Source organism: Camarhynchus parvulus, chromosome 9 (genome assembly GCF_901933205.1).
Source record: "Camarhynchus parvulus chromosome 9, STF_HiC, whole genome shotgun sequence".
In the NCBI taxonomy this organism is placed as follows: domain Eukaryota; kingdom Metazoa; phylum Chordata; class Aves; order Passeriformes; family Thraupidae; genus Camarhynchus; species Camarhynchus parvulus.
Window position 1 is genome coordinate 3,299,199 of NC_044579.1, and position 25,326 is coordinate 3,324,524.

The 25,326-nt window shown below is 42.3% G+C and overlaps 1 protein-coding gene across 6 annotated transcripts in view; it reads left to right on the forward strand.

Moving 5' to 3' along the window:
- The window catches only part of LOC115907100 (multiple epidermal growth factor-like domains protein 6), a 191,276-nt gene that overhangs the window by 8,043 nt on the left and 157,907 nt on the right, over nt 1-25,326 (forward strand). For all 6 annotated transcript variants that reach the window (XR_004060973.1, XM_030954764.1, XM_030954765.1 and 3 more), the window contains exons 2-4: nt 4,115-4,249; nt 4,910-5,019; nt 6,436-6,540. Coding sequence is in view for 5 of the 6 variants with exons in the window: in XM_030954764.1 (XP_030810624.1) it covers nt 4,115-4,249; nt 4,910-5,019; nt 6,436-6,540 (350 nt within the window). In the remaining variant the exon portion in view is untranslated. The remainder of the gene's footprint in view (nt 1-4,114; nt 4,250-4,909; nt 5,020-6,435; nt 6,541-25,326) is intronic.

The window sequence follows — 25,326 nt, forward strand, 5'->3', positions numbered from 1 at the left end:
GTGTTTCTGAAAGGTGCCACCTTGTCTTTCTAGAGGTCTTTTTTATAAGACACTGGCGATGTTGGAGGTGTGAGGGGACTCAGACAGTTAACCTGAAAAGCTCCTAACCAAATCCTTTGTAGCAGTGTACAACTATTTTCAGATCAGCATCAGTGTACCTCTAGTGCAAAACCAGTTATCATCACAGCAGTGGAGAGTTTAGCCCTGACTGTAATCTTGGTTCCCTTAAGAAAACTCTTATCTGATCTTTTCAAACTAAAACTGAGTAAGCAGACTGAGGTTTTCTAAACTTTTAATAACAGCATAAGGGGAAGGAGCAGCAACCAATTAGTGTTTTGAAAATACAGGATTCCAGCAAGTTGCTCCTGATGACAGGTTTCATCTATTGACTGATTTATGGGAAGATCAATAGTGTTCAGGCTGCAAATTCGTCAGCTGAGGCAATGCAGGCTGCAACATTTCATTTTTAGGGAGATGCTAACAGCTGTCTGACTCAGTGTAGAAGGTGGTGTCATTCAGGGAGTCTCTGTGGAAGGACCTGAAATCAGACAGCCAAATTCATCTTCGTTAATGTTTTGATTTAAAGTTTGTGCTGTTGAAAGAAATCTTTAGGGATATCTTGATGTGTGTTTGCTCTCTCACTGCTGTTAAATCTGCCTACCTTCAGCTTTTTGTGTTGAGCTGGGTAAAAGTAGATAGGATAGAATGAGAGATTTACTTTGGCATTCCAGGTGTTGGGCAGAAAATCTCCCTATCACAGAGATATGATGGACCTTTACAAATGGAAGTGTCCAAGGCCAGGGCTCGGAGCAGCCTGGGATAGTGGAAGGTGTCCCTGCCCATGGCAGGGGGTTAGAACTGTGTAATCTTTAAGGTCCTTTCCAACTCAAACCAATTTTTGTGGTAGATCTATTCCTTTTCTCTTTAAAATTCCAAACACAGGAACGAATTACATCCCGCCTGGAGATGCTTTTAATTTTCTCTGAACTTTTCCCATTGTGCAGTGGTTCACAGGCACCACAGCCAGATGATTAGCCCAGGCTGCTCTTGCTCCGTGTTGGTCTAATTATCTGTTCATTAGAATCTCAAGTCTTGAGCTGGAAGTGTGTAGGGTGTCTTTGTTTAAAGGGCAGTCTCCTAATGCAAATATTAAGAGAGCTTTCTGCCTTGCCTGAGTCAGACTGACAAGCTAATAATAGCCTTGGTGTTAGCCTTGGCTAGCACAGAGCACCAGTGCAAAAAGGTTTAAAGGGACTGCTGTATCAATCAAATCCTGGCCCATAATATGCCTTTGAGACTTTTGCTTGTTTTAACACTTAAACTCCCATTAAGAAACATCTTCTGAATGCAAAGGGCAGGAAAACAGGAGCTGTTCTCTAATACACCACTGCATCACTTGGGGCTTCAGCTCACTCCCGGATGGCCTCTCATTAGCAGAGTGCCACAGTGCTGGATTGTACCTCCACTGGCTGTAGCATGGTTCCAGGAGCTGTTCTGAGGTTTAGAGCTCTCCAGATGGCCCAAACCTGCCCTGCTGACTGTGTGTGTGGGGAGCTGTGAGGGTGCTGCATTGTTGGAGAGGGCATGCTTGATTCCCAGCTTTGCCAGCACAGGATTACATGTTATGCAATTGCTGCAATTTAATTATAGTGTTTCAGCAGCTTTGATATCTGCCTTTAAATTATCCCAAGGGCATCAAGGAGGAATGGCTTACTTTGAATAAATCTTCATAAACATATGACTCCGCTGCTGGCTTGTTTTGTTCTGTGAGCGTCATTTGTTCCCATTAACCATATCCTAGAAGTCAATAGTGCTATTCCTGGAAACATGGCAATATCACATGAGGAGGAACTTGTGGGATGGGCTCAGTGTGTCATTACAACAATTGTCAGCTCCTCTCTTTTATTTATGGAAGGGCGATGCATATGAATGTACCTTTATCTGGAAAGTTTTAGGCAATTCTAATAAAAGGAGATATGCATGAATTATCAGAACATGATGTTCTATTCACTGGAGGGAGAGTCATTTTAAAAAGCCTGCTAAGTGAGGCATGGTTGCTAAGTAAGGCAAGGGTTTTATTAGACCAACTGACGTAATGGAAAGGAGGAAAAACAGGCAAGATTTTGGGCACACAAAGATCTTCTTTGGATGGGAAACAAATGGCAGACTTTGTGCTAAGAATGGCTTGGGAACAATGGCTCTGAACTTCAGCTAAATATGTTAAATGGGGAGGTAATTCTGGAGGGAAGGGGTAGCTGGGACACATGGGGAGGATTGCTAAATAATGGAGATGACATTGGGAATGAGGGGGAAGCCTGATTGCTTGAGGAATTTGGGCTGTGACCATCTCCTGCTCTGCTCTGAGGTGTTGGCACCCAGGGCAGGCCTGAGGAATGGGAGATATGGAGCAATATTGAGATTGGACTGTGCAGCAGAGGAGGAGGAACATGGAGGGATGTCCACTGGCAGTGTGGTTTAGGATGATGCAGATAATTGCTCTAAAGCCTGGGAGAAACAGAAATTCTAGTTCAGGAACTTCTGCCAAGGCCAGGTGTTCCAGTACAAATGGATTCTTGGCTTTTTTTCCATGGTGATACAGGACAACCAGAGCTTACAGCTGTGGGCTTTCTTCTCCAGCCTTCCTTTACATGGGCTGCCTGAATTCCTGGGGGCTGTTTGTGCTTAAATCTGTTCTGTTCCTCCTCCTGGAGTGTCCTTGTTGGGCAGAGCTCCTCTTTAGCCTGAGATGATGTCCCAGGTGTTCCCTTGGCAGCTGTGGTGGCTCTGGTGGCCTGGCTGGATGTGCCATTCTCCATGGGATGATGACAGCATTCTGACAGCACTGGGAATGTTGTCCACTCAAACCCTGTGGGATTTGATCCAGGCAGGGCTTCTTCCAAGTGTTCAGCTCAGCAGGAAAACTCATCATGGTTATGGTGTTTTCTGGCTCTGCACAGGCTAAATTTAATGATATTTGTAAACCACCTGAAGACCTATGGATGAAAGATGTTCTCTCATTAGCAAGGCTACCTTGTGTGGTGTTCAGGCTTCAGAGGAGTTAAAAAACTCCATAAATCCTGAATGAAAGGCTAACAATATCCACTGTAAGTGATGGTGACCAGCTGCCAGGCAGCTCTTGGGCTAGAACTGCTCTCTTAATTAGTGCCAATGCCAGGTTTTCTAGCACAGGGTCTTGTTCTTACCTGTGACAGAGGAAACAAGTGTGGCAGGGCGTTATTTGATCCCTCTCTAGCCTGGAGAGGGCTCAGACTGAAATTTGGGGAAGGATTTGTCTGCTGGGTGGTGGTGTTGCCAGGGTGGGTATGGAGGGTCCCTGTTCCCTTCTGTGTTTGAGTTACTGAGTCTGTGCTTGCAGAGCCTCACCAGGCTGTCCTGGGGAATTGGCGATTAAATTATTGCCCTAACAATCTATAAACTACTCAAAAAAAATCAGTGAGTTAATTTCATTCGTGTCACAACAGGTTCCTGCCTTCAAAGATGACAAAACCCCTCATTCTTTATGGTTTTATTTAGACCCTGAATGTTTGCTGCCGTTGTTTTCTGTCATGCAGAATTTCCTGATTTATACCAGGGCAAAGAAATTGGGATAAGGCAGACAAAATCTCTGCAAAACCATCAGCATGTAACCTTTTTTTTGACCCTCCATACCTCCTGCAATCCTGCTATTTTTGTAACTCTGGCTAGGTAGCACGATGAGGATTACATATCATCCTCCAAAGCAGAGCTTTTATTTTGGTCTTGTTATTTTAGGAATAATCAGCAGAGAACAAGGATACTTCCTCTTACCAATTTCGTGTGTTTCCCTGAGGGGACTGATATCAGGGGGGCTCTTACAGAATACAAAATTTGCCTAGCAATAGTTTAGATAAATCCTATCTGCCCTTGAATCTGCGGTAAATCTTTCATTGACTTGTGAGGAGCCTGAATTTGAGTGCATTGTTCACATGCTAAGGCTTGGAGCTGCAGTGTGTTCCAACACCTGGAAAAATTCTGGTTCAAACTGTCGAACGCAGCGTAGGTTTATGTGTGTTTCTCTAGATGCCTAAATTTGGTGTTAGAAATAAAAATTATCTTTTTCTTTGCCCCTCCCCAGGCCCAATGTGTGCCCAGTGCTGGAGCTGGCCCTGGTGGGACACCAGGAGCCCTGCATCCAGTCCTTCAGTCGCATGGTCAGGATGTGGAAGCAAGGCTGCACAAACAGGAGGTGGTGTGTGAGCTATGAGAGAAGGTAATCCATTATCTGTTGTTATAAATGGGTTTTGTTGCTAATCTTTGTGCAAGTTCTCAACTTTTTTGTGAGAGAAGTTGTCAACTGTTTCATCTGAAATGTTATGGACATAGTGTCCTCCTGAGATTTGACTTGAAATGTGTTATTCCTGAGTGGAAAATGTGACTTTTTAATGTGTTTTGGGTTGCTCATGAGCTTCATGGCTGGCTTTAGATTCAGAATTTTACACTATCAGAAAATGTTCTTGTCTTGTTCTTGCTCAGGTGAAGCCCAGCTGTCAAGTCATTGACTTTGAAAAATTGAACTTCTTTCTCTTTCTGTCACATGTTTGGAACTGATGGGAGATCTGACTCCCCCCAGCAGCCAAACCCAAAACTGATTGCAAAAAAAAAAAAAAAAGAAGAAAAAAAAAAAGGAAAAAAAATTACTCACCTTTGGCTAGCCTGAATATAAATTCTTCAAAATAATAGAGCACATCAGAGCTACTGGGCGTTATCAGGATGCAGTTTGCTGTATTTTCTTGGTTTTTAATGAGGACTGCTGATGGAGGCTGAAAAAAAGTCTCATAAAAGTGACACATGAGTGCAGTGTGCTGCTGGGGAGGTGGCAGTGGGTGGAATGGGAGCTGTGGCTGCTCTCATAACCTTCCTGTCCCCACAGGTCTGGCTACTACACGGTTTACAAGCAGGTGTACAGGATGGAGCAGCAGACTGTCTATAAGTGCTGCCCTGGCTGGGCCCAGCAGGACAATGAACCCGGCTGTCTGCACTGTGAGTTGGGACAAATCTGGGACAAAACCACAGAGTGACATCCTCAGACCCTGCCTTCCTACTGAATCCCCCCTTCTAGATACAAGGGTTTTGTTTCTCGTGGTTTATAACTGGCATTTCCCCAGGGATGGGGGAGTAAATGTCCTTTAAAAAGGTAAAAGTGCTCATGTACAAACAGCAAATAGCTCTAATTTTAATCCACACAATTTGGATTAACAGTCTAAACTCTAATTGGAGTTGTTGCAGCATTTTTGTGCCAGCCTGGCTTTGACAGGCCAACCAAATTTATTGCTGTTACCCGAATTATGCAGAGAAATCTGCTGTGAGGCACTTTTCTTGGGCATAGCACTTGCTAGTCTGACTGGTTTTGGCATTTTCCCTTCTGCTGGTGCCATTGAGGTACCTTTATTTCTACCCTGTGGTTCTCCATCTGATGAGAACCCATTTCTATCACTAATTTTTAATCATGATTGGGTGTTTTCCTAAAAGATGGAATTTAATTTAAATGACAAGGCAGCACTTCAGCCACTGTTAACAAGACATCAGTAGAAGATGGCAACCTCCTCAGTGTTTAGTTTTGTTACTGTTTAGTCAGTAATTGTGTTTTCTGTATGAAAGTTAGCGTCTGTTCTTATTTATTTTTTAATCTTCATACCAACATCAGGGCTGCATTCAGAGAGCTTGCTTTTATGGCTGTCTCTTTGTAGTTAAAACACAAAAACGAGCCTGAGAGGTATTCCTGTTAGTTTCAGCCTGAATCTACATATTTAGTGTGCACCTGTTTAGTTGTAAGAAGTCAAAAATATGTTTACAATCTGTGTTTTAATCTCTGGTGTAAAGGAGTTTAAGGTATGTGAGCCCCAGTGGCAAAAGGAAATTTTCTTCCTGAAAGAGCAGTGCAGACTTGCTTTGAATTCTTTAAGGCCCCAAAGTGGTTGAATTACTCTCTTGTATTTGATACTCCTTGCAAGTTTGGCTCAAGCATGTGGAATTTAGGTTGTTGTAAATAAAAGTGTTCTGTGTTGGAGGAAGGGAAGAATTGCAATTCCCCTTTCCCCTCCACATATATAATATCTCCCAGTGCATCAGTGGTTTTTAACCATTCCAACATTATCGTCTGGCAGCTTTTCTTATTTTATTTTGGATTCAGGCTGTGCTTTGAGTCCTGTCTTCTGCCTCTGAAGCACCTTCAAGTTAAACTGCAATATCTAAGTCATACTTTTATTAAATTTCTTCATATTAACAAGGTAGTTACCCCTATGATAGCAAGTCCTGCTGCAGTCCACCTCAATAAAAATCTGGTTTATTATTTGGAAGGTCGTGTTGCAGCAGGACTGAGTCAGAGAGGCAGTTCTGGAGGATCCTTGGCCCGAAATGAGCTGAAATATCCTGTCCATCTCTGTTTGTGTGCTCTAGTGCTGTGCTCTGCTGGCACCTGCTTCAATGGAGGGAAGTGTTCTGGAGGAGGATCCCAGGTGTGCCAGTGTCCTGCAGGGTTCCAGGGGCCTCGCTGCCAGTATGGTGAGTGCAGGGGCATTGTCTCAAGGGCAGCTGGTGCTGGGATAAAATGCAACTTCAGCATTAATTGTTAAAACAAGAATATTTTATTAATGTTGGCTTAAAATTAAAGGTGCCTTTGCTGCACTTTTAAGTGGTTATTTGATAATTCTCTTTTTTTTTTAATTTTTTTGGTATTGAATTTTAACAAAGCAAGATGAAAATTTAATTTGATTGATACCATATGAGTGTCTGTGGTGGATAATATCCCTGAATATCAGCAGTGGTGTCCAGTGCAGTATCTGTCTATTGCTTCTCAACTTTAATGTTCCTATGGTGTTCTTAGTGAATTTCTCAGCCTTGCTTTTACCTTTGTGAGAGGAAATTCTGAGTCAAAGCAGGTGGGCAGTAGGTGAAGAATGCAGCAAATGAACCACTGGATTTGTTCATGGGATTTTTTTTTGGTTCATCTCAAAGTAGGAGGGTTTTATAGCTCACTACCAAATATTTCATAGTATTCCTGGAATAATATATGCACCAATCTTTCATTTCACTGTGTTCTAGCATACTATAGTCTGAATTCTGTGTGACTTAGACTCTATCACCCACTCTCAATGAGAATCTTTTTTGTCTCACACACTGGCTCACAATTTGATAAACCCACAATGGGCTGTCTTGTAATTTAACACACTGTGTAAAGCTCTCCAAAATTACAGCACTGCATCCATTTGGCTTCTTAAGGGAGGGAAGAAAGTCATTCCTTCAGAGTAGGCTGTGATTGGGACAAAGGGTTTCTTTTGTATTAGGCAAATGATAATTTCCTTTTCAACTGAAGCATATTGTGCCTTGTTCAAAGGAAGGCAGATTTGTAAGTATTTCGTTTTTTTCCCCTTTTAAATTCTAACGTCTTTGTGTCCTCACCTGGCCTGTCTGTCAGGCAGTGTGAGTGAGAAGGACTATAACAATAAATAAAATGCAGAGCTGTTTACAATGGAGCTGCTGCAGCCTGCAGACAATTTCAGCTCAGTTGAGCTGTGATTGGGTATTTCTTTACTGCCCACAAAAACAGGTTTATGTGGGTGAGCTGAGGTGAGCCAGAGTTGACACCAAGGCAGGCTGATTGTGATTAACTTACAGGAGAGCTGCTGCTTCAAGGTAAGCAGGATCACAATCTCCAAAAAAGCCTTATAATAAGTTATTACCAAATGGAATATATCTCAGCAAATTATAAATTGTCCTCACCGTGATAAATTGCCTTTTGAGACTCCTTTTGCTTGGAGATACCTGTGGAGCTGGGGCATTCCCAGCAGGCAGATTGTGGATAGCCCAGGTCAGGTTTTCAAGCTGCAGTGGGATTGTGCAGTCTCTGTTTCACAGAGGGATTGCAAAAACAATGAGGGGCATCCTGCAGCCCCTGCTCTTTGCACTTGGGTGGAACTTTTATGTCTGCTCTCTGTTTGTCTGCTTTCTATTGATTCCTGAGGTTTGAATGGAGTTCCAGGAGCCGTCATTCTCAGGTTTGTGCAGCAGCTGCTATCGCAGCCTGGCAGGAGGAAGTTTATAAATTGAATTCTGAAGGGGAAAGCCTTCTTTCAGCAAGGGTGTTATGGACCATTCACCTGCCTAACAAAAGCGAGGTAATTTAGAGTGTAAGGCCTCTCAACTGTTGCAGGTGCCTCCAGTCAGATTCTTCTGGGGCTTGTATCATATTTGTGCAGGCAAAAGGAAGGAGAAATGCACTGTGGCACTAACAGCCACAGCCTCTGGTTTTCCTGGCTGATGTTGGAATATTGCTCCTGAAGTAGCTTGGATTTAATGCTTGAGAGATGGTTTCTTTCTTCCTTTCAAAGAATTAAGGAGTCCATCACTCTGATTCTGAGGTGAATTTGGTACTTGGTACCACCAGTTGTTAGAAGAGCAGCAATTAGAAGTTAACTAATTTTTAATTATGATATATTATAAATGGTTTTATTGTTTATTACTTTTAGTTATATTATGTTGTAAATGTTTTTAAGTTAATTATTTGAAATTATTTTGTGTGGGTGTTATTATAATGTATTTTTTACAGTTTTATTTTTTTAAAGTATCTAGTTTTATTTGTAAGGTTATTTTTGGAACTTGTTTTTTAGTTTAATTATTTTAAAATAATGTTTGTTTTATTTTATGGTATTTTTAAGTTAGTAATTTTTATTTTTAGGTTTGTATATAGATGTATACAATGTGAGCTTTTTGTCAGGCTTTGAGAATTTTCTATAAATCCATTTCCCACATTTGTAATCTTGGCTTCTGTCACTTCTGGTATTGTGACTTCCTGTCAGTCTCCTGACAGAGGAGGAACCACAGGCATTTCATAGCTGCACTTGAACCCATTTGAGCAAAATTGCTTCATGTATCCCATTTTATATCTCCCCCTCTCCAACCTTTTTGATTTTCTTCTCTGTTTCTGCCATCAATGTTGGCAGCTGATTCTAAAGTTTCACTTGTGCAGCAACTCTCATGATCTCCTTGCTGGGTGCTGTGAACTACAGACAGTGGACAAATTAGTATAAAAATATCACTAAATTCAATTACTCTAGGAAATAAATGGGGACATATGTCTCAGGAATCTTCTAATCATTCTTTTTGTGGAATTCATATTTGCCGTTGAGTTAGGGAGTAGGTCAGTGTCCTGGAAATGGAGTTTTGTCTTGGAGAAAGTTTGTGATGGATCCTCCAGGATGGCTGATGGCAGCCTCACAGCCATCTCAGCAGAGATGATTATTCCCAATTTCCATGATAGCATAATGACTTTTTAAAGGAATTATGGGGTGTTCCTGCAGCCTGGGACAGACACATTCCTGGTGAGATGCTGCAAGGGTCAGGGCTCCTGTGACAAACTTAACGTAATTGTGTTCAGAAATGTGCTACTGCCTCCCTTGTACACTATAAAAATTACTTCTAAATTACTTTTTATAAAAATAAAGTAATATTTTTATACTGATTTGTCACTCCCCAGTTTTATTATTTTACCCACACAAGCAGCAATGCAAACTTAGAGAAAGATTTATGGGTGAGATGGTCGAGTTCTTCACGCAGCCATTGCAGGGACTGGGTAACAGATTGAGCTGTCTCCTGCACTGTCTGCTGCAATTTGTCTTGTAATAATAGACTTATATCAATTACAATGTAAACTTGCAAGCTGGGTTTCTCTCCATTTTTTTGAACTTGTTTGGAAGTTGTGATCCCCATTAGTCCCAGTGAAAGGGAGGGAAAACCTGTAAGAAAAAAGGGAGAAGGTAAAACTCAGTGCCAAGAATGAATTCTACTGCAGTGCTGGTGTCATTGATATTCACTGGTTGTCCTGGAAATCTTGTTCAAGGCCTGGTGGCCACCTGAGCTGGACATGGGAGTAAATGAATTTCATTTAGCTTGTTTAATTCAGCCCTGGGACTTTTACTTGGACATACAGCCAGTAAAAGCATTCCAAATTCTACAAACAAGGGTGTATTCATTTGCTCCTCTTCTATGTACTCTACATGTACATGTGATCAATGGAAAATGAGGGGTTAGTTTTGACTCTTAAGTGTTTTGTCATCAAATCTCAAGTTGCTGATGGTTTTGCTGAGTGCCTCCTGATGGGTTTTAAAACATGAATTAAAAAAACAGAGTGACAACTGAACAGGCTTTGTAACTTCTTGACTGATACAAAATCTGAGCATGATTAATGTTTTGCAATTATTCTTTTCATAATTATGAAAGCATAAGTACAGTTGAGCCTATCTGAGACAATGGTTGTAATTGGTGTTTAAAAATAGGTGAGGAATGACCAGGGAGGACTTGTCAGCAAAGTCCTCTCATGGTGGCATGGTGTTTGTCCTCTTCAATACAATATTCCAGTGTTTAACAGATAAAGTGCCAATAGATTAATTTTTACACCACTGTTTGCTGTCACACCAGTGGAGTTTTAAGTTCTTTTGCAGTGCCTGGTGCAGATCATTAGAGGCATTTCCCAGCACACATCTGGAGGGCCAGTGTGCTCTGCTGGATGCCATGCTCACCTGATAAGAACTTTCTCTTCCACCTGCCACTGACCTTGGATATTTAGTGCAGTAACTTTTAGCAAACTACCCCACTCTGCCTGGGCTTTGCTGTACATGCAATGTTGATAATGGTGGCTCATTCCTTCGTCAGGTGCTTTGAGACCCAAGTAATTAAGTGTGAGATAATGGCGCTGCAATGTGTGTATAAAGGCAGGATGCACACTGCATGGGGAGCTAAATGAAATGCTTATGAGGGAGATATTCATCAGTTCATTGAATAGCTGTCAATCTCTGCCTTCACTCTGGTCACACACTATTAAGATATTGAACTTATAAAGATTCTGGTAAACAAAAATATCAGCACCTCCTAGAGCAGGTAGATCAGAGTTTACACTATAAAGCTGCTTAAAACAAAGGTGGTTTGATTTTTGTTTTTTTTTTTTTTTTTTGAAACTCTTGATTAAAATGGCAGGAATTCTGATATCTTTTCTTACAAACAAAAATATTCTTTTCTTTCAATGTGAAAAGAATTTTCTTCCATTTTCCTCTAGGAAATGTTTCTTCCTGCAAAGAGCTGTTTGATACAATTTCTGATTAATGTCCTGTCTGCCATCCTGGTCTCTAAGTTTTTCTTCTTTGAGGCTGAAGACCTACACAAGCCTTACAGGGCAGGGTAAATCCAAAATAAACCAGTGCTACAAATTTTCCTTCTTTAAAATAGCAAATGGCAAGCTGAAAGCTCCCACGGATCTGTTGCCCATAGGGATGTCTTCAGCTTTCATGGATCTTTGTTTCCCACTGAAACTATGAAATGTTTAAATATTTGTGGGGATAAATTAGCTCTGATAGCTGGGCCCTCATTGTGCCAGGGTTTTTGGCATTTTGTTTTCATATTTTGGTTATGAATCCCCTGAAGTTTGACCCAAGCCAAGCTTTTTAACTTGAAAACTTCCCATTAGCCCATAGGAAGAGTGGGAGAGGGGGGCACAAAAGATAATTTATGCTCAGCTTGCTCTCGTTTAGTGCATATAATACCTTAAAGATATCAGCTTTGGTTTTTTTTTTCTTGTTTTAGCACAGTCCTCCTCCTGCCCCAAATGACTCAGTCTCATTAGCAAAATGCCAGCCTGTCATGGCAAGGGAAGCAGAGACGACTGATGTGGGTGGGAAAGTCCCTGTCCTCCGGCAGAAAGAACCCTTGTGATCACCCTCTGTCCTAGTGGGACTCTGTCTTGTTCTTCCTCTGCTCCTTTTTGGCTCCCAGGAGCAGTGATCCATCCATCCTGTGCCTGGTTTTTGGCTACCACACTCCTCCTGTGATGGAGGAATGTGATGGTGTTCACAGGGGTTCTTGGAAGAGGGAAGAGATGAGGATCTGACTCCATGTTTCAGAAGCCTGATTTATTATTTTATGATATATATTATATTCAAACTATACTAAAAGAATAGAAGAAAGGATTTCATCAGAAGGCTAGCTAAGCTAAGAATAGAAAAAGAAAGAATGATAACAAAAGCTTCTGTCTCGGACAGAGAGTCCGAGCCAGCTGGACTGTGATTGGCCATTAACTAGAAACAACCACACAAAACCAATCACAGATCCACCTGTTGCATTCCACAGCAGCAGATAATCATTGCTTACATTTTGTTCCTGAGGCCTCTCAGCTTCTCAGGAGGAAAAATCCTAAGGAAAGTATTTTTCATAAAAAGGATGTCTGTGACAGAGGAGCCCTGGCAGGCAGCGCATGGGAAGGGGGAGCTGCTTTGGGGCCATCCTGTAGCACTGCAGGAGCCCCAGTGAGCTCTTGAGAGCATCCTGTGGGCTGGGGATGTGCTGCAATCCCTTGTTTCTGCATCAGGGACTGGGGTAATGAGCCCCTCATGGTGACACAAACCTTTCTGTTGCCTGTCTCCTGTGCTCTGGTGGCAACTCACAGGTGTCCTGGCACTTGAAGCATCATGGGATTTGTAAATTTAAATTATAGATGTATACAGCTACAAATTAGTAGGAAGGTAACATTGGACCTGAGTGTGAAGTGTCACAAGTCTGGAGCTGGTTAGAAACCCATGAGAGAGGTGGGTTGGATGTTCTCTTGGGCAGAGGTTTGCAGAAGACAAATGTAGCGCACAGATCACCGCAGGAGGTGCAAGCTATCTGTATGCTCTCAAGGAAAAGGAAGTTATGGTTGAGATAAAAATGACATTATCTGTTCTGGTGATAGATAACAGTTGATTCAGAGATTAATTCCAGTTGTGAGCAAGGCCCTGGGCAGGAATCAAAAAAACCCTGAAAGCATGGCTTCCTTCAAACTTTGCATTCTCTCTTCTTTGCTCCCCTCCTCACAGCCACCTGCTCTTTGCCAGCCTTGTCCACAGAGACACCTTTCATCAGCCTCCCCAGATAAAAAGCCCTTTAAAGCAGCCACTAAAAAGCTGAGAGGAATAAAAGCTCTGCTGCCCTAAACCAGGAGCAGTGAAAAATGCTGATTGAAAGATCATGCCTGGCTCTCTGCTGGGTGTGACAGGATATAATCATCAGCCCATCCTGCTGAAAGGGAGGCACTGCCTGGCCTCCACTGCCATTAGGAGGGAGAGACAGCTAGACAGACAGCAGGGCTGGAGCTGCAAACAAATATGTCAGGAGGAAATGAACCTCAGAATAACCGCTGCAGAGAGAGAATTCACCCCCGTTGTCTTTGCCACAAAAGGCTGTTCAGGCTGTGCTTGCTGCAGAAGGGAAAAGTAAAAAATCACAGGGGAAGAGCTGCTGTCTGGCTGCTGGCATTTGTTTGTTGGGTGAGGAGATGTGGTTGCAAGTGCCAGCAAAGTGAGTGTTGTGCAGAGGGGCTGTGCTGGTACATTCCTCCCTCCCACACTAACGAAAGGTGGATGAGCAGACTTTGAGTCTCTAGAAACATCTGGGTTCTGTTTCATGACACCTGCATGGCCTCTGTGTGGCTGTGGGCAGATTTATTTGGGCTCCCAGCTTGCTTCAGGGATTTGAGCTGCATCCCAGTGAATTTGATCAGGTAATGCAGATGGATTTAATTACCCAAGGTACCGTGGCTGAGCTCTGCCAGCACCAGTCCGTGCAGTGCTTGTGTAGCTCTGGATGCAGCCCCTGTATTTATAAACCACCTAGACAACATGGAATCTTATCTGATTTGGCAGAATAGCCAGCAGATTGTTATGTCTTTAAGAATATTCTTGTTGCATTTTGGTAGTTTTTCAGAGTGAAGGTGGAGATGGCTGCTGTGCATTTCACTGTCCTGTCTGCAGAGAGCTCTCCCCTTCAGCCAGAGGTCAAACACTTCTGCTGCACTTTCCCTCCCACCCTCAAAAATCTTTGTGGACTGATGTGTGCTTCCAAAGAGGTGCAAATAGCAGGAGAACCCTTCCCAAGCAAAGCCTGGCTGGCTGCTGTGTTCTCCTTCGGTGGCACCAGTGCAGTGTGTCACTGCTGACTGCTCTCCTGCCATGAGATGCTCTTGAGGCACTGTCCCTGCAGTGATTCCTGTGGAAGGGAAAGTGGAGTTCCCTGTGGAAGGGAAGGGAGTGCAGCTGCCTCGAGCAGCCCTGCAAGGACCCTGACTGACAAAGTCACATTTGGGTGGCTAATTGTTTTTGCTGACCCAAACACTTTGACGCACAGATATGAACAGGTCTGCCCTGCAGAAGGAGAAAAGGGATTCCTCTAGAGATATCTGAGCTTAGCTGTTCAGTCAGGACTGGGTCACAGGTTTGGAAGGGACCTTAGAGAACATCTTTTTTCACACCTTCCACTGGACCAGCTTGCTCCAAGCCCTGTCCTTGAACACTCTCAGGAAGGGGGATCTCCAGCTTCTCTGTCTGGTACCTCTAAATCTATTTTAAACCAGGAACAATGGCCTTTAAAAATTATTTTAGCATCAAAGGAAAGCCTGTGGTGCCTGTCCTGGTTCCTTTCCAGCCCTTGTCTGCAATTCTCTCAAGCTGGGTTTGGGTATGTGTTTTTTTGCCAGAGGCTGTGTTTTAAGGCTTGAGAGTAGATGTGTTAATGTGTATCTGTCACTTTTTCTACAGCAAGCTCCATCCTGTGCCTTGTGTCTCCTTGGGTGTCCTCTCAGTGCTCCTAAGGAAGCAGCTATTTGTTGTCAACCTAGGAATTTGTTTTCTCAGGTGTAATGACTGCAGCAGAATTCCTCAGCATAAATACTGTTTTACAGTCATTTAACAGCATTTTCAGTGCTGCTGTTTATTTCATCTAAAAGGGGCAGAAGAGTTAATTACACTGTCTAGAAGGGGAGGCAGAATCTTGCCAGCAACCACGAGGCACTGCTGCTCACTTCGATAGAGCTGAGCTCACAGTAGTGGCAGCTGGATTTAATTATAAGTTTGCAACCCTGTGGTTTCAGCAGCAGCTGCTGAAGAATGGATAATGCAAGTAGCCTTCAGAGCCATTCACATTAGAGATAAAACCTTGTCATTCACTGAGACAGCTGACTGAACAAGTATTAAAATGAATAAAGATTTCCCCAGGGAGGGTTGCAGGATGAGGTTTGGTTTTTGTCTCGCTGGCTCTTGCTCAGATATGTCAGGCGTGCTTCCACCCAAAAATGTGAGACTGCTCACAAATAAAAGTCTTAGATTATCTAATCTAAGCACTGGTTGTGTGATTAACCTCAACAAGTTAGGAAGGAAATGCTACTTACTGGACTTTTCTGTATTTCTGTAGTAATCTTAAAACAGCACTATCCCTGCCTGGAACAGGGAGGGATGGGAGAAGGTTAAACATGTGCTAAAGATACCTTAAAAATTCACTTTGTTTGTCATTTTATTCAATGATATGTCAGTAATAGACTACCACAACTGACATGGAAAAGTATGTGGCTACTGAAGTTATATTTTCATTATTTTGTTGTTGATATATTTCAGCTTATATAAATGGAAAATCAAAAATTCTAAAGTGAATTTGAGCCTTGTAAAACTAAAACCAATAGCTAGAACCTCCAGAGGCAAATTAAAATATTCTCCAAGTCAGTCTGGAACAAGAAGTTGGTCTAAATGATTTTCCAGCATCATTGGTCAGTTGCTTCCTAAAATGACTTCCCATGTTCTCTTAAATTTTGAGGTGAGCAATGATTTGGGGTTTTGGAAACCTTTTTGTGTTTTTTCTAGGGTAAAATTTGGTGTCCTCTGAAAGTAGGTCCTGTTCCAGATAGATTTTGTTGGTCACATAAAAAGCTATGAAGGCTGGGTAAAATTCAGATTTGACAGTTTGAAAATTTAGTCTTTTTAAAGTTTCCTCTTAGGTGCTTCCTTTCCCCCCCAGTGATAATGAAAGCACTGACTTGCTCTGCTTAAAGGAAGTGCAGCTGTTATTTGTCTAGGCAGATATTTAATTTCTGCTTTGTTGCATCTCCTGTGGAAGAAGAGGCAGCTGTGGATGAAGTGGTCCCCGGAGACACTGCCCCTCTGATTCTTATAATTTCTTTTCTTTTTTAGTGTCTTTATCATTCTTTTTCCTTTTCCTTCTTCATTTTTTTTTCCATCCTTGCTACTTTCCAAACCTCAAGTTGTGACTTAAACTTTAGATCCAGTTATTTCAAAATTGTTTTCTGCTTCTTCGGTACTTCCTAATAAGCTCTTCTAAGTACACCGAAAGTTGAAAAGGCCAAATCTATTTCGTGACCACCTGGAATAAAAGTGGCTGCTCCTGTTTCTCAGACATTTGAGAGATTCTCATGGTGGTTCTGAAGTGGGGGAATTGGTGTCTGTGCTATGCTTTTAAAGAAAACTTATTTCTCACTGTTTCCTTTTTTGTAAAATCTAATTGCTTTTTCTTCACCAAGAATTCACAGGCAATTGCTTTCCTCACTGTTATCCCTGCTGCAAGGGTGGCTTTTGTGTGCAGGGTTGCTGACCTGAATCTGCTTTTTCTCTCTGTAATCTCAGTGTTTGGGAGCTCAGAGAGCTGACAGGAGCTGGGGAGGCACTGCTGATCTGCTGCATGTCTGACATGCTTTCCTTCACACCTGAGTGCTGGAAATCCTGTTGGCATTAACATAATGTGACATGAGGGGAGAAATAGCCCATTCCATGGGAATTTTTATGGCTAGATTTTCACTGGTCCATCCATCTCTTCTTCCCATTCCATGGGAATTTTTATGGCTAGATTTTCACTTGTCCATCCATCTCTTCTTCCCACACCTGCTCCAGTCTGAGGTGTACCTGCAGTGTGACTTTTACCCTTCCCCACTGACCCTTTGCAACTCTTGCTGAGGCCTCTAGATCTGTGTGCTGCATTTATGTTGTAAATGATCTAGAAGCTGTAAATGTAATTTTTTGGGGGGTTGGGGAAAAAGGCCCAACTCAATATAATGTTAAAATTCCTGAATGTTTTCTCATTTTGGATCTTGGTATTCTATGAAACAAAGTCTTGAAATTGTATTTAAATCTTGTTTAACTGAATTTCCTTGTTGTGTTGCTGGTATAAATAGGGGCTGTTAAGGTAAGTGATGTTTTCCAAGCTGAATCTGCAGTGCATCCTCTCTGAATCTTGTGCAGCCAAAGAAGTGGGGAGTTCAGTTAAATCCTCTCTTCCCTGATTTCTGTGTTGTGTGGTTAAAATCTTCTTTCAAGCACTGGAAGGTGGTACTGTATGAACAGATGTGGGAACTGAATTTGGAATTATTTTCACACCCAATCTCCACTTGTAATAATCTTTCTTTAGTAGTTTTGTGTGGTGTGGGAAGCAACAGGAGGGAGAATGTGCTAACACAGTAGGTAAGGGAGAGATGTTCATCAGACTTAATAACTGTGAAATAAGTGAATATATTACAATGCTTGCTAAATTCTTTGCATGGAGAGCAGGTTTATCTGTGGCATGACTAGGCAATTACACATTGATTGCAGCAGAGTTGTGCTGCACATCTCCAGAGGATTTTGCCACAATTTGTTTCACATTCCACCTTTGTTCCAGCCAAGTAAACTGGAGACAGAAGAAAATTGCACAACACATGGGGGAAAAATGGAAAAGGAGAAACTGTAGGTGTAGCTCTGAGTGTTGCTCTCGTCATCATCTTTGTATTGCAGAGAGCTTTGTGTGGGGATCCATTTACCCTGGCAGTTGTTCATTATCCTGCCAGCCCCTTGGCATTATCATTCATCCTGACAGGCACATAATAAAGCCAGGAGTTTCAGAGCTGATGAACAACTGTATCTGTGAATAAATACTTCAGGAATTTGGGGTTGGGCGACTAATTCAGTTTTGCTGAAAACATTCTCTTGGTTTTGTCTGGTTCTGCGTGAAAATGGGATGGCAAATGGGTTCACCAAAACCTGAAATGCCATCATTCCTCTCATGGAATATGGACAGCTTGCTGGAGGTGAAGGATAAAGCTAACTAGCAATTTAGACAAGTGTATGAAGAGTAGCACAACTCATTAAAATAAAGTTAGACTTAGCCATTCAGAGCAGTTCAAATGGAGGTTTGAGGGTACCTGCCTCATCTCATTTTCCTCAAAATTCCTGTGTATTCTTAGACAAGTATTTGTAATGTAAGGGTGCTGTCTTTATTAAAGAAACCAAAAAAGAACCCCCCAAAAAACCCCAGAAAGTTGGTGTACTACAAGCATGTTGTTGTAAAAGCCTGGTCAGGTAATTTGTGAGCTCAGCGTTTCAGAATTGTTACTGCATCACAGAAATGGTTATCTTCACTTCCTTGAGTCTAAAAATAAGGAAGACTGTTTCAAGAAAAACAATTGAACTACCCCACAATATCTAGAGACACATTTGTGGAGTTTCAGGTGTACCTAAACATTTAGAAAAGGAAGATACACAGGCTGGCATGGGAGAAGAACTGAGTGAGGTTAAATCTGCCCTGATATGGTCTTGGTTAACCAGCATTTTTTGAATCAGGACTATTCTCTTAGTGCAAGTTCCTCTTATTAATTGATATATTGCTCTCATGGCCTCTTCATAAATGTTCATTTCCATAAGCTTTCAAAAATGCAAATTCAATGCCCGAATCTCTTTCTTTTATTTTTACTAGACATATCAATGCATCGAGATGAAAGTGTGTATGGAAACAGCACATTCTATCTTATAAATATCAAAACAGATTTAAAATATACTCTCTGGATAGAGATTCAGAGACTACTGTGCCTTGGGATTCAGGGGCAGAATGTGCCTGAAGTGTGGCTCACCCCAGTGTGTGTTACCTTGCCCCCCTGGCTGCCCTGCCCTGCAGCTCATTCTGTCTGTCCATCTCTGCATGTAATGCTGTGAGTTTGGTTTGCCCCTCACCCCGACACAGGTACTTAGTAACATTCACCTGATTTATTTTACTGGCCTTGTTCCTGTCCAATATCAAGTTTCCTGACTTAGGAGTTCTAAGTCTTAGAGCTGTATTTTTTGCTCTGTTGGGAGGCCCATATTTCTGCCACCATTTCAAAGGTTTTCTGTGTGGTCATTATTAACCTTGTTCAGTGCTAACAGCAAACCTGTGAGGTTTTTAACCAGTGATGGTGCAGATCTCTTGCCTGCATAGCACTCTGCCTTGGCAGTCAGTCTCTTCCTAGTGATGCTCTGATGTCTTTGGCTAAATTAATTGGGGACTTACAAAGCTTTGCTGCACTCAAGCTGGAGGACAAAGGATGGGGGCTTGTACTGGTCCAGAAACCCCATCAGTAGCCATGTCTTAGAGTATACACAGTCCTGGGGGAAAGAAAATCCATCTGGCCTTGCTGTGTGAGGGCACAGTGACTGGCTGGAGGTTCCTCTCGTGCTGCTGTGTTGCCATCCCACTCAAGGGACAGAGAGGTCCTGCTTTATCCAGCATTTCCTCAAGTGCCTTTCCTGCCAATGTGTTCAGGCTCATGTTTCATCCTCTGCAGTGTTTTTTCTGCCTCTCCTGTGTTCAATGCTGCAGGATGTGAGCTGAGAGGCTCGGGTGGGTGGCTGTGTGTGACAGTCCCTCGGACAAAGGTGTTGCCATCTCCAGGGAGGTGCTTCTCGTGTTTTACTGCCCTGGAATGTGAGTGGTGCAGAACTTCTGCAGAGGCACCTGGTGTGCCAAGCCAGGAAGGAATTACTGCCTTGCTGGAGGTCTTAAAGATTACCCCCAGCCCTTGGGGTGGCAGTGGTGGCTGTAGGTTGTACCCTGCAGCACAGCCACAGCCCTGTGTGTTCCTCAGGAGCATTTGCCCCATCCCTGCTCCTGCCAGCCCAGCAGGAGCTGTTGGTGTTGGCCTTGGCCTCTCCCTCCCTCTCAGAAGGTTTGCTGTGGCACGTTTGAACTCTGCATCAGGCTCATTTTGCTTTTCTAGAGAGGATGAACTCTTAACCCCACTACCATGGGTCTGTCCTTGGCTTGCTCTGTGTCTGGGGCAAGCAGCTGTCAGACTTTCCCATCTTACCCATCTGTGAAGCACATATTGGACATGTGGGTGGTTTATTTATCTTAATAATTGCAAAGCTTTTTGAAGCCCTTCTAGAGAATTTCATCTGTATGGAGAAACCCTCATTAAAAGCCTATTCAGTTCACAATGAAGGAAGTGAGATTCTGTGGTTTTAAAAAACACTCATTTCAAAATTCTCTTTAAAGTATTGCAGCAACTACATTAAAACTGAGGAGGGCTATTGATTTAATGCACACAATATGATATTGTGCTGTTAGGTTTTTCTTTTGGTAGAAATTTGCTATTGATTGTTTTCACTTTGACCAGATAATAATGAATAGTGAAGTAAGTCTACAAAAGTTGCCAATATAAAAAAAAGGTTTGAAAAGTTTCTTGCCATTTTTGATGGAGTGTACTTGTAATGATCTCACTCTTTTTCATACTTAAGTAAATCATTGTCTTCATTTTCTTGAGATGATATTTAATTTTAAAATGCAAGTTTATATAAATGATAGTGTTTCGTGTCTTGCTGTTACAATTCATAGGCAGGAAAATGTGAATGTTGCAGCTACTTGAAGGGACTTTGGCTGAAATTACCCTGACCTAGACTCTTTTCAGCCCTGCTGACTTTGAGGGAGGGATATGAGCAGCAGAAGACTTGATGCACCATTAACCACACTAAAATAGAGGACCTTCTTGGCTTAGCTACTTGCAGCTCAGACTGAAATCACTGGGAGGTTTAAATGTGAAACAATGCAAGTTCAGGTTAAGATGGGTGAACCTGAAACAAACTTTCCCAGCAGATTTTGGGAGAGAGCAGGGGCAAAGTGTTAAAACACCACTTTATATACGGTGGCTTTGTCTGGCAGGGTCCCTCCTGACTGCACACACCCTGAGCAGGTTTGGAAGCTTCATTATTGATAAAAGATGTGCTGTCACCATGGAGTAAATGAGAAATGATCACCTCCTGCTAGAAGAGGTGGGAGACCTCAGACACACCAGGCGTGACTGAACCTCTCAGTCCAGGGACTGCAGGCTGGTGCCAGTCAGCATGGCAGAATAAAAGCCCATCCTAGTTCAGGTGGAGAGGATAAAGAACAGCCAGAAGAGAGGAGAGGAGTTCTGACTTCAGTGGATAGCAGTGTTAAGTGATGTGGAGTGGCAGTTCTGCAATTATGTGGCTCTGGGGCTATGCAGGCAGAGGGAATAGTCCTGGAGCCAGAGGAGACATTTAGGAATAAATGCCAGAAGAATGGATGATTGTTTCATTTTTAATTCTTGTTATTTATACCATTAATTTTTTATAGATTTTTTTTTCCCTGTCTGATGCCTGAAAGTTAGTGATTTGTGCTATAAACTGAGGTTCTGGTCTTGGCAGTGAGATGCAGCTAGAGGATTTTGGCCGGTCGTCTTGCTTAACTCTGCCCATCTGTCATCAGCATCCTCTGCTCTGTGGCAGAGAGAAAAGGGGAGTTTGACTTCAGAGATGCTTGTTATGCCTGGCATGTCAGTGCTCGTGACAGATCTGATGTACTCGTGTAGCAATTAATGGTGGTGCAGCTTTTCTTTTGGCACCATCGTGCTCCGTGAGTTTTCATCATCCTGCACTTAGTTTGAAGTGAACAAAACGCTCAATATTAGAGACAGCCAAGGCTGAGGTTGCAGATGCCTTTGCAAATAGCATGAGAGAAGATGTGCTGTGGTGTGGGCCTGGCTGGGCATCAGGATTTCTGTTCTGAGTTTGTTTTCAAGATCAGAGAGATGTTTTGTCTTCATCTCGCCCCGATTTGGAACAGAGCGACAAAATTCAGGTGTTTATGGACCTGAAGATCTCCCTTACTGTGCTTCAGGTAGAGAACACCTCTAAGCTGAGCAGAGCCCTGCTCTGGCAGGTGCTGGATAACTGTGCAGAGCTCCCTTTCAGCCCTCTCTGGGCTGAGGCTCCCTGCAGTCACACAGCGCGACGCGTCCCTGGCTCTGTGCGAGCTCGGCTGGTGCCAGCACAGCATCCCAAAACCATCCCAGCTCTGTGACTGAGGGAACCCCTGGGGATTTGGGGTCCATAACCCCTCCAGATGGGCTCTCAGGGTTGTTGCAGCCCAGGGATCTCCAGCTGCTCTCTGAGCAGCTTTGCTCTGCACGAGCATATGCCTGCTCCATGTCTCACCAGAGCTGGGTTCCAACTCGTGTTTTCTGTGAGATGCTTTATTGAATGATCTAAAAACTAAACAAGCTTGTTTTCCTTGGAAAGGTCTCAATAGCCTTTATTGTAAATTTAATTCTGCTGGTGTTTCTGGAAGATCTGATTGGCACAATCCACTGTGTTGGGCCTCTTCTCAGAGATGGTCAGCAGGATGGGTTTAGCACAGCATTAAAATCTCCTCTGCTGAGAACGTGACTACTTCTATTCTAATGCAAAACTAGTAAAATAAAACACCAAGTTTAAACTATTTTGCCTCAGAATGAAGCTCAGTATAAATATTTAGGCTAAAATATGAAATGTTTTACAGCAAGATACAGTATTCAGCATCTACTCACACAAAAGAAGGTAATAAAACAACAAAGATAATCTTTATCTCCACCAAAAGAAAAAAAAATCCACAACGCTGATCTCACTTGTGCCTGTATAAATAATTATTCTGAATTAATTTTGGGTTTATGTTTATTCTGCCATGTGATTGTCTGACAGCTGTTTATATGCAGCTGTAGCTTTATAGCCTAATTCTGCTGCTGCTGATGTGAATGTCAAACTCAGCTTCCTTCAGTGGGAGGACAATTGGACCCCTCTGAAGAGTGAAACTTCACATTTTTACTTTGTAAAAGTAAATTGTTACAAAACCCCTTCCTGTCTGGGTTTTCAGAGACTAGAATGTGTTTTCCATACTCCAACTGTAACAAGTTGAAACTTGCATTATTATCTCTGCTGGTTTTAGTGACTATTACAGCATATTTCCAAAGTGTTTTACAGGCATAATATTTCAGGATTTTGCTTGTTGTAGTCTTTAAACTGAAAAATGGCTTTCTAGAGCTGGGCTGTCCAAGTCCAGTTTGGCAGCTGCTCTGCTGCAGACTTGGACCAGTCCCACTTCACATCTCGTCAATGGAGTTATTCCATATTGTATTACAGATTTCTTACATAAATAACTCTGCGTCTCAAAGGGACTGAAACAACAGTTCTGGGCTGGGACTTTTCTGATCTTTGATGCCTTTGCTGGCAGTGATGTGTGTGTGGGTCCTGACTCAGCTACTGCACTCTTCTGCCTGCTTTTTTTCCCCTTTTTTTCCATTATTAATGTCAGAGGATCATGCAGGCACCTCAGCCTAGATCTGAACATCCCATTTTCTGGCCAGTTCTGGTCTTCCAGCCTGGAAGGCCTGGATCATCTGTGCTTTAGAAAAAGAATTACAGTAAATCTTTCATATGGGAAAAGACTGCTCGGAGCTTGGACTTTATTTTATTCCCTTTGTCCATATTATGTGTGACAACAAAAATACCCAGTCATAATCATTTCAAACCATCATTATTTAGATTCTTTTTCCCAAAGGCTATGTAATTCCTTCTGCTTCTCTGCTGTTGATAGGGATGGAAGGGACAGATTTTAGATGTGGCTTAGGCACTTTACCATTTGCATAACTACAAAAAAACATTTGCTAAAAATCACTTTCTGCTATACAACAATTTAATGTACAAAAATAAATATCTTTAAAATACCTTGAAAAGCTATTTATCTCCAGAACACTTTAAAAGTTAATTTTAATTATCAATGCTGCATGCCCGTATTTCACAGTGAGTATCCTTTGTAGAAGGAATATTTCTTTTAATGCCCTCTTTTGTAGATTGGGGGTGGGCCTCAAGATATATTTGAATGCTCTCAAAAAAAGGGTTTTTCTAAAGTATATCTGCAGAAAGGTGGTGATGCCTGTCATTGAACTGAGTGATTGATTGATGTCTGTGGTTTTCAAAACACATTAGAGGATCTTCCTTTTCTTAAATAAGCCTTTCTGGTTTCAATGAAGAAGGAAGGAGCTGCTTTTGGGTGCTGTGAGAAATTCTGAATTGTTTCTTGATTTTCTTGTTCCCAGCCACCAGTGTTACAAGGTGGGAATCCTGGTTTATTCCAGTTTTCAGGACAGCCTAAGGCACTTTAGTAAAGTCAGTATTGTTTGTTTGTTCATAAATCTGGGGTGTATGGAGGTTGTCTCTTAGTGAATATGTAATTTTGAGGGGTGTGTGTGCATGTTTATGTTCACATGGTATCAAAGGGTGAGGAAAAAAGCTTGATTCGGTAAATCTGTAGAGTTTTTTAGCCTTAAGGGTGATAATGCTGTTCTCCTGCTTTGCTTAGAGATTTTGTTGCCATAGACATAGAAATAAACCCCAAGTTCACTGTCAATAGTCTGGGCATGGTGAATACACACAAAGACATTCTTCAAGGGTGGCCTCTTCCCAGCCATCCTGCTTACAAATGCTCTCAAGAAGAGCAGAACCTTTCCAAGAGATGCTTTTTTCTGAGGATCTCTGCAGAAAGTCCTTTAGGACTAATGCTTGGGCACTAGCCTGGATATTGAAATCTAGGCACCATTAGCTGGAGTGTCCCAATTACTTTAATTGACACAGACATATTTGAGGAGACAGGCTGTTTCCAAGGTTACCAGGATTTGAATTACAGCTTCACTTTTTAAAAAGAAAAAAAAAATAAAATAGCAAAAGCCACCTTTCCTCTAAACTCCAGTCCTTTTAAAAGTCTAAGAAACTGTAGTAAGAGTGGAGTAGGCTCTTCCCAGCCCTAGTAAATATGGTCCTAAGCAAAATAATTCAATGTCTTATCTAATACTGCAGCCACTTTGATTTGATTTATTCAAAAAGTACCAGTGTTATGACTAAATGCTCTTAAAGGATCAGTTTCTGGATCATAGCTGCAGCCACTGGGGAATACTGTGAAACACTTTCCTGAGTGTCAGGTCCATGTGCATGTCTGGCACTGAAAGAAAACACATTTTCTCTCATCACCCCTTTTCAGGAAAAATGTGTTACAGTCGATAGAAATGAGAGCTGAGCCTTCAGCTCTGTTCTATATTAATGTTAAAAATGTTCATCTTATAATAAGCTGGCCTAATTCTAGAAATATCGTGTCTTCCAAACACTTGTAAATAATTGTTAAAAATCAGGAGTGATGCAACTCCTGGTTCCACTGCTGCATTCCAACATCTGGTTCACTTTAGTGGGAGTTTCAAACACTCACCCTCAATGTGCTGTGTGAGAATTCCAGAGTGTGACTTTATCCAGATTCCAAGGGCCTAACACTGGAAATGGCAGCAGGTCCTGAAAGAGAGGTAGAGGTACAGGAGAAGTTAATGCTTAAAGCTGTCCCTCTGCCCCACTGCTGCCACTTTATTGTGAGTATTGCACCCTG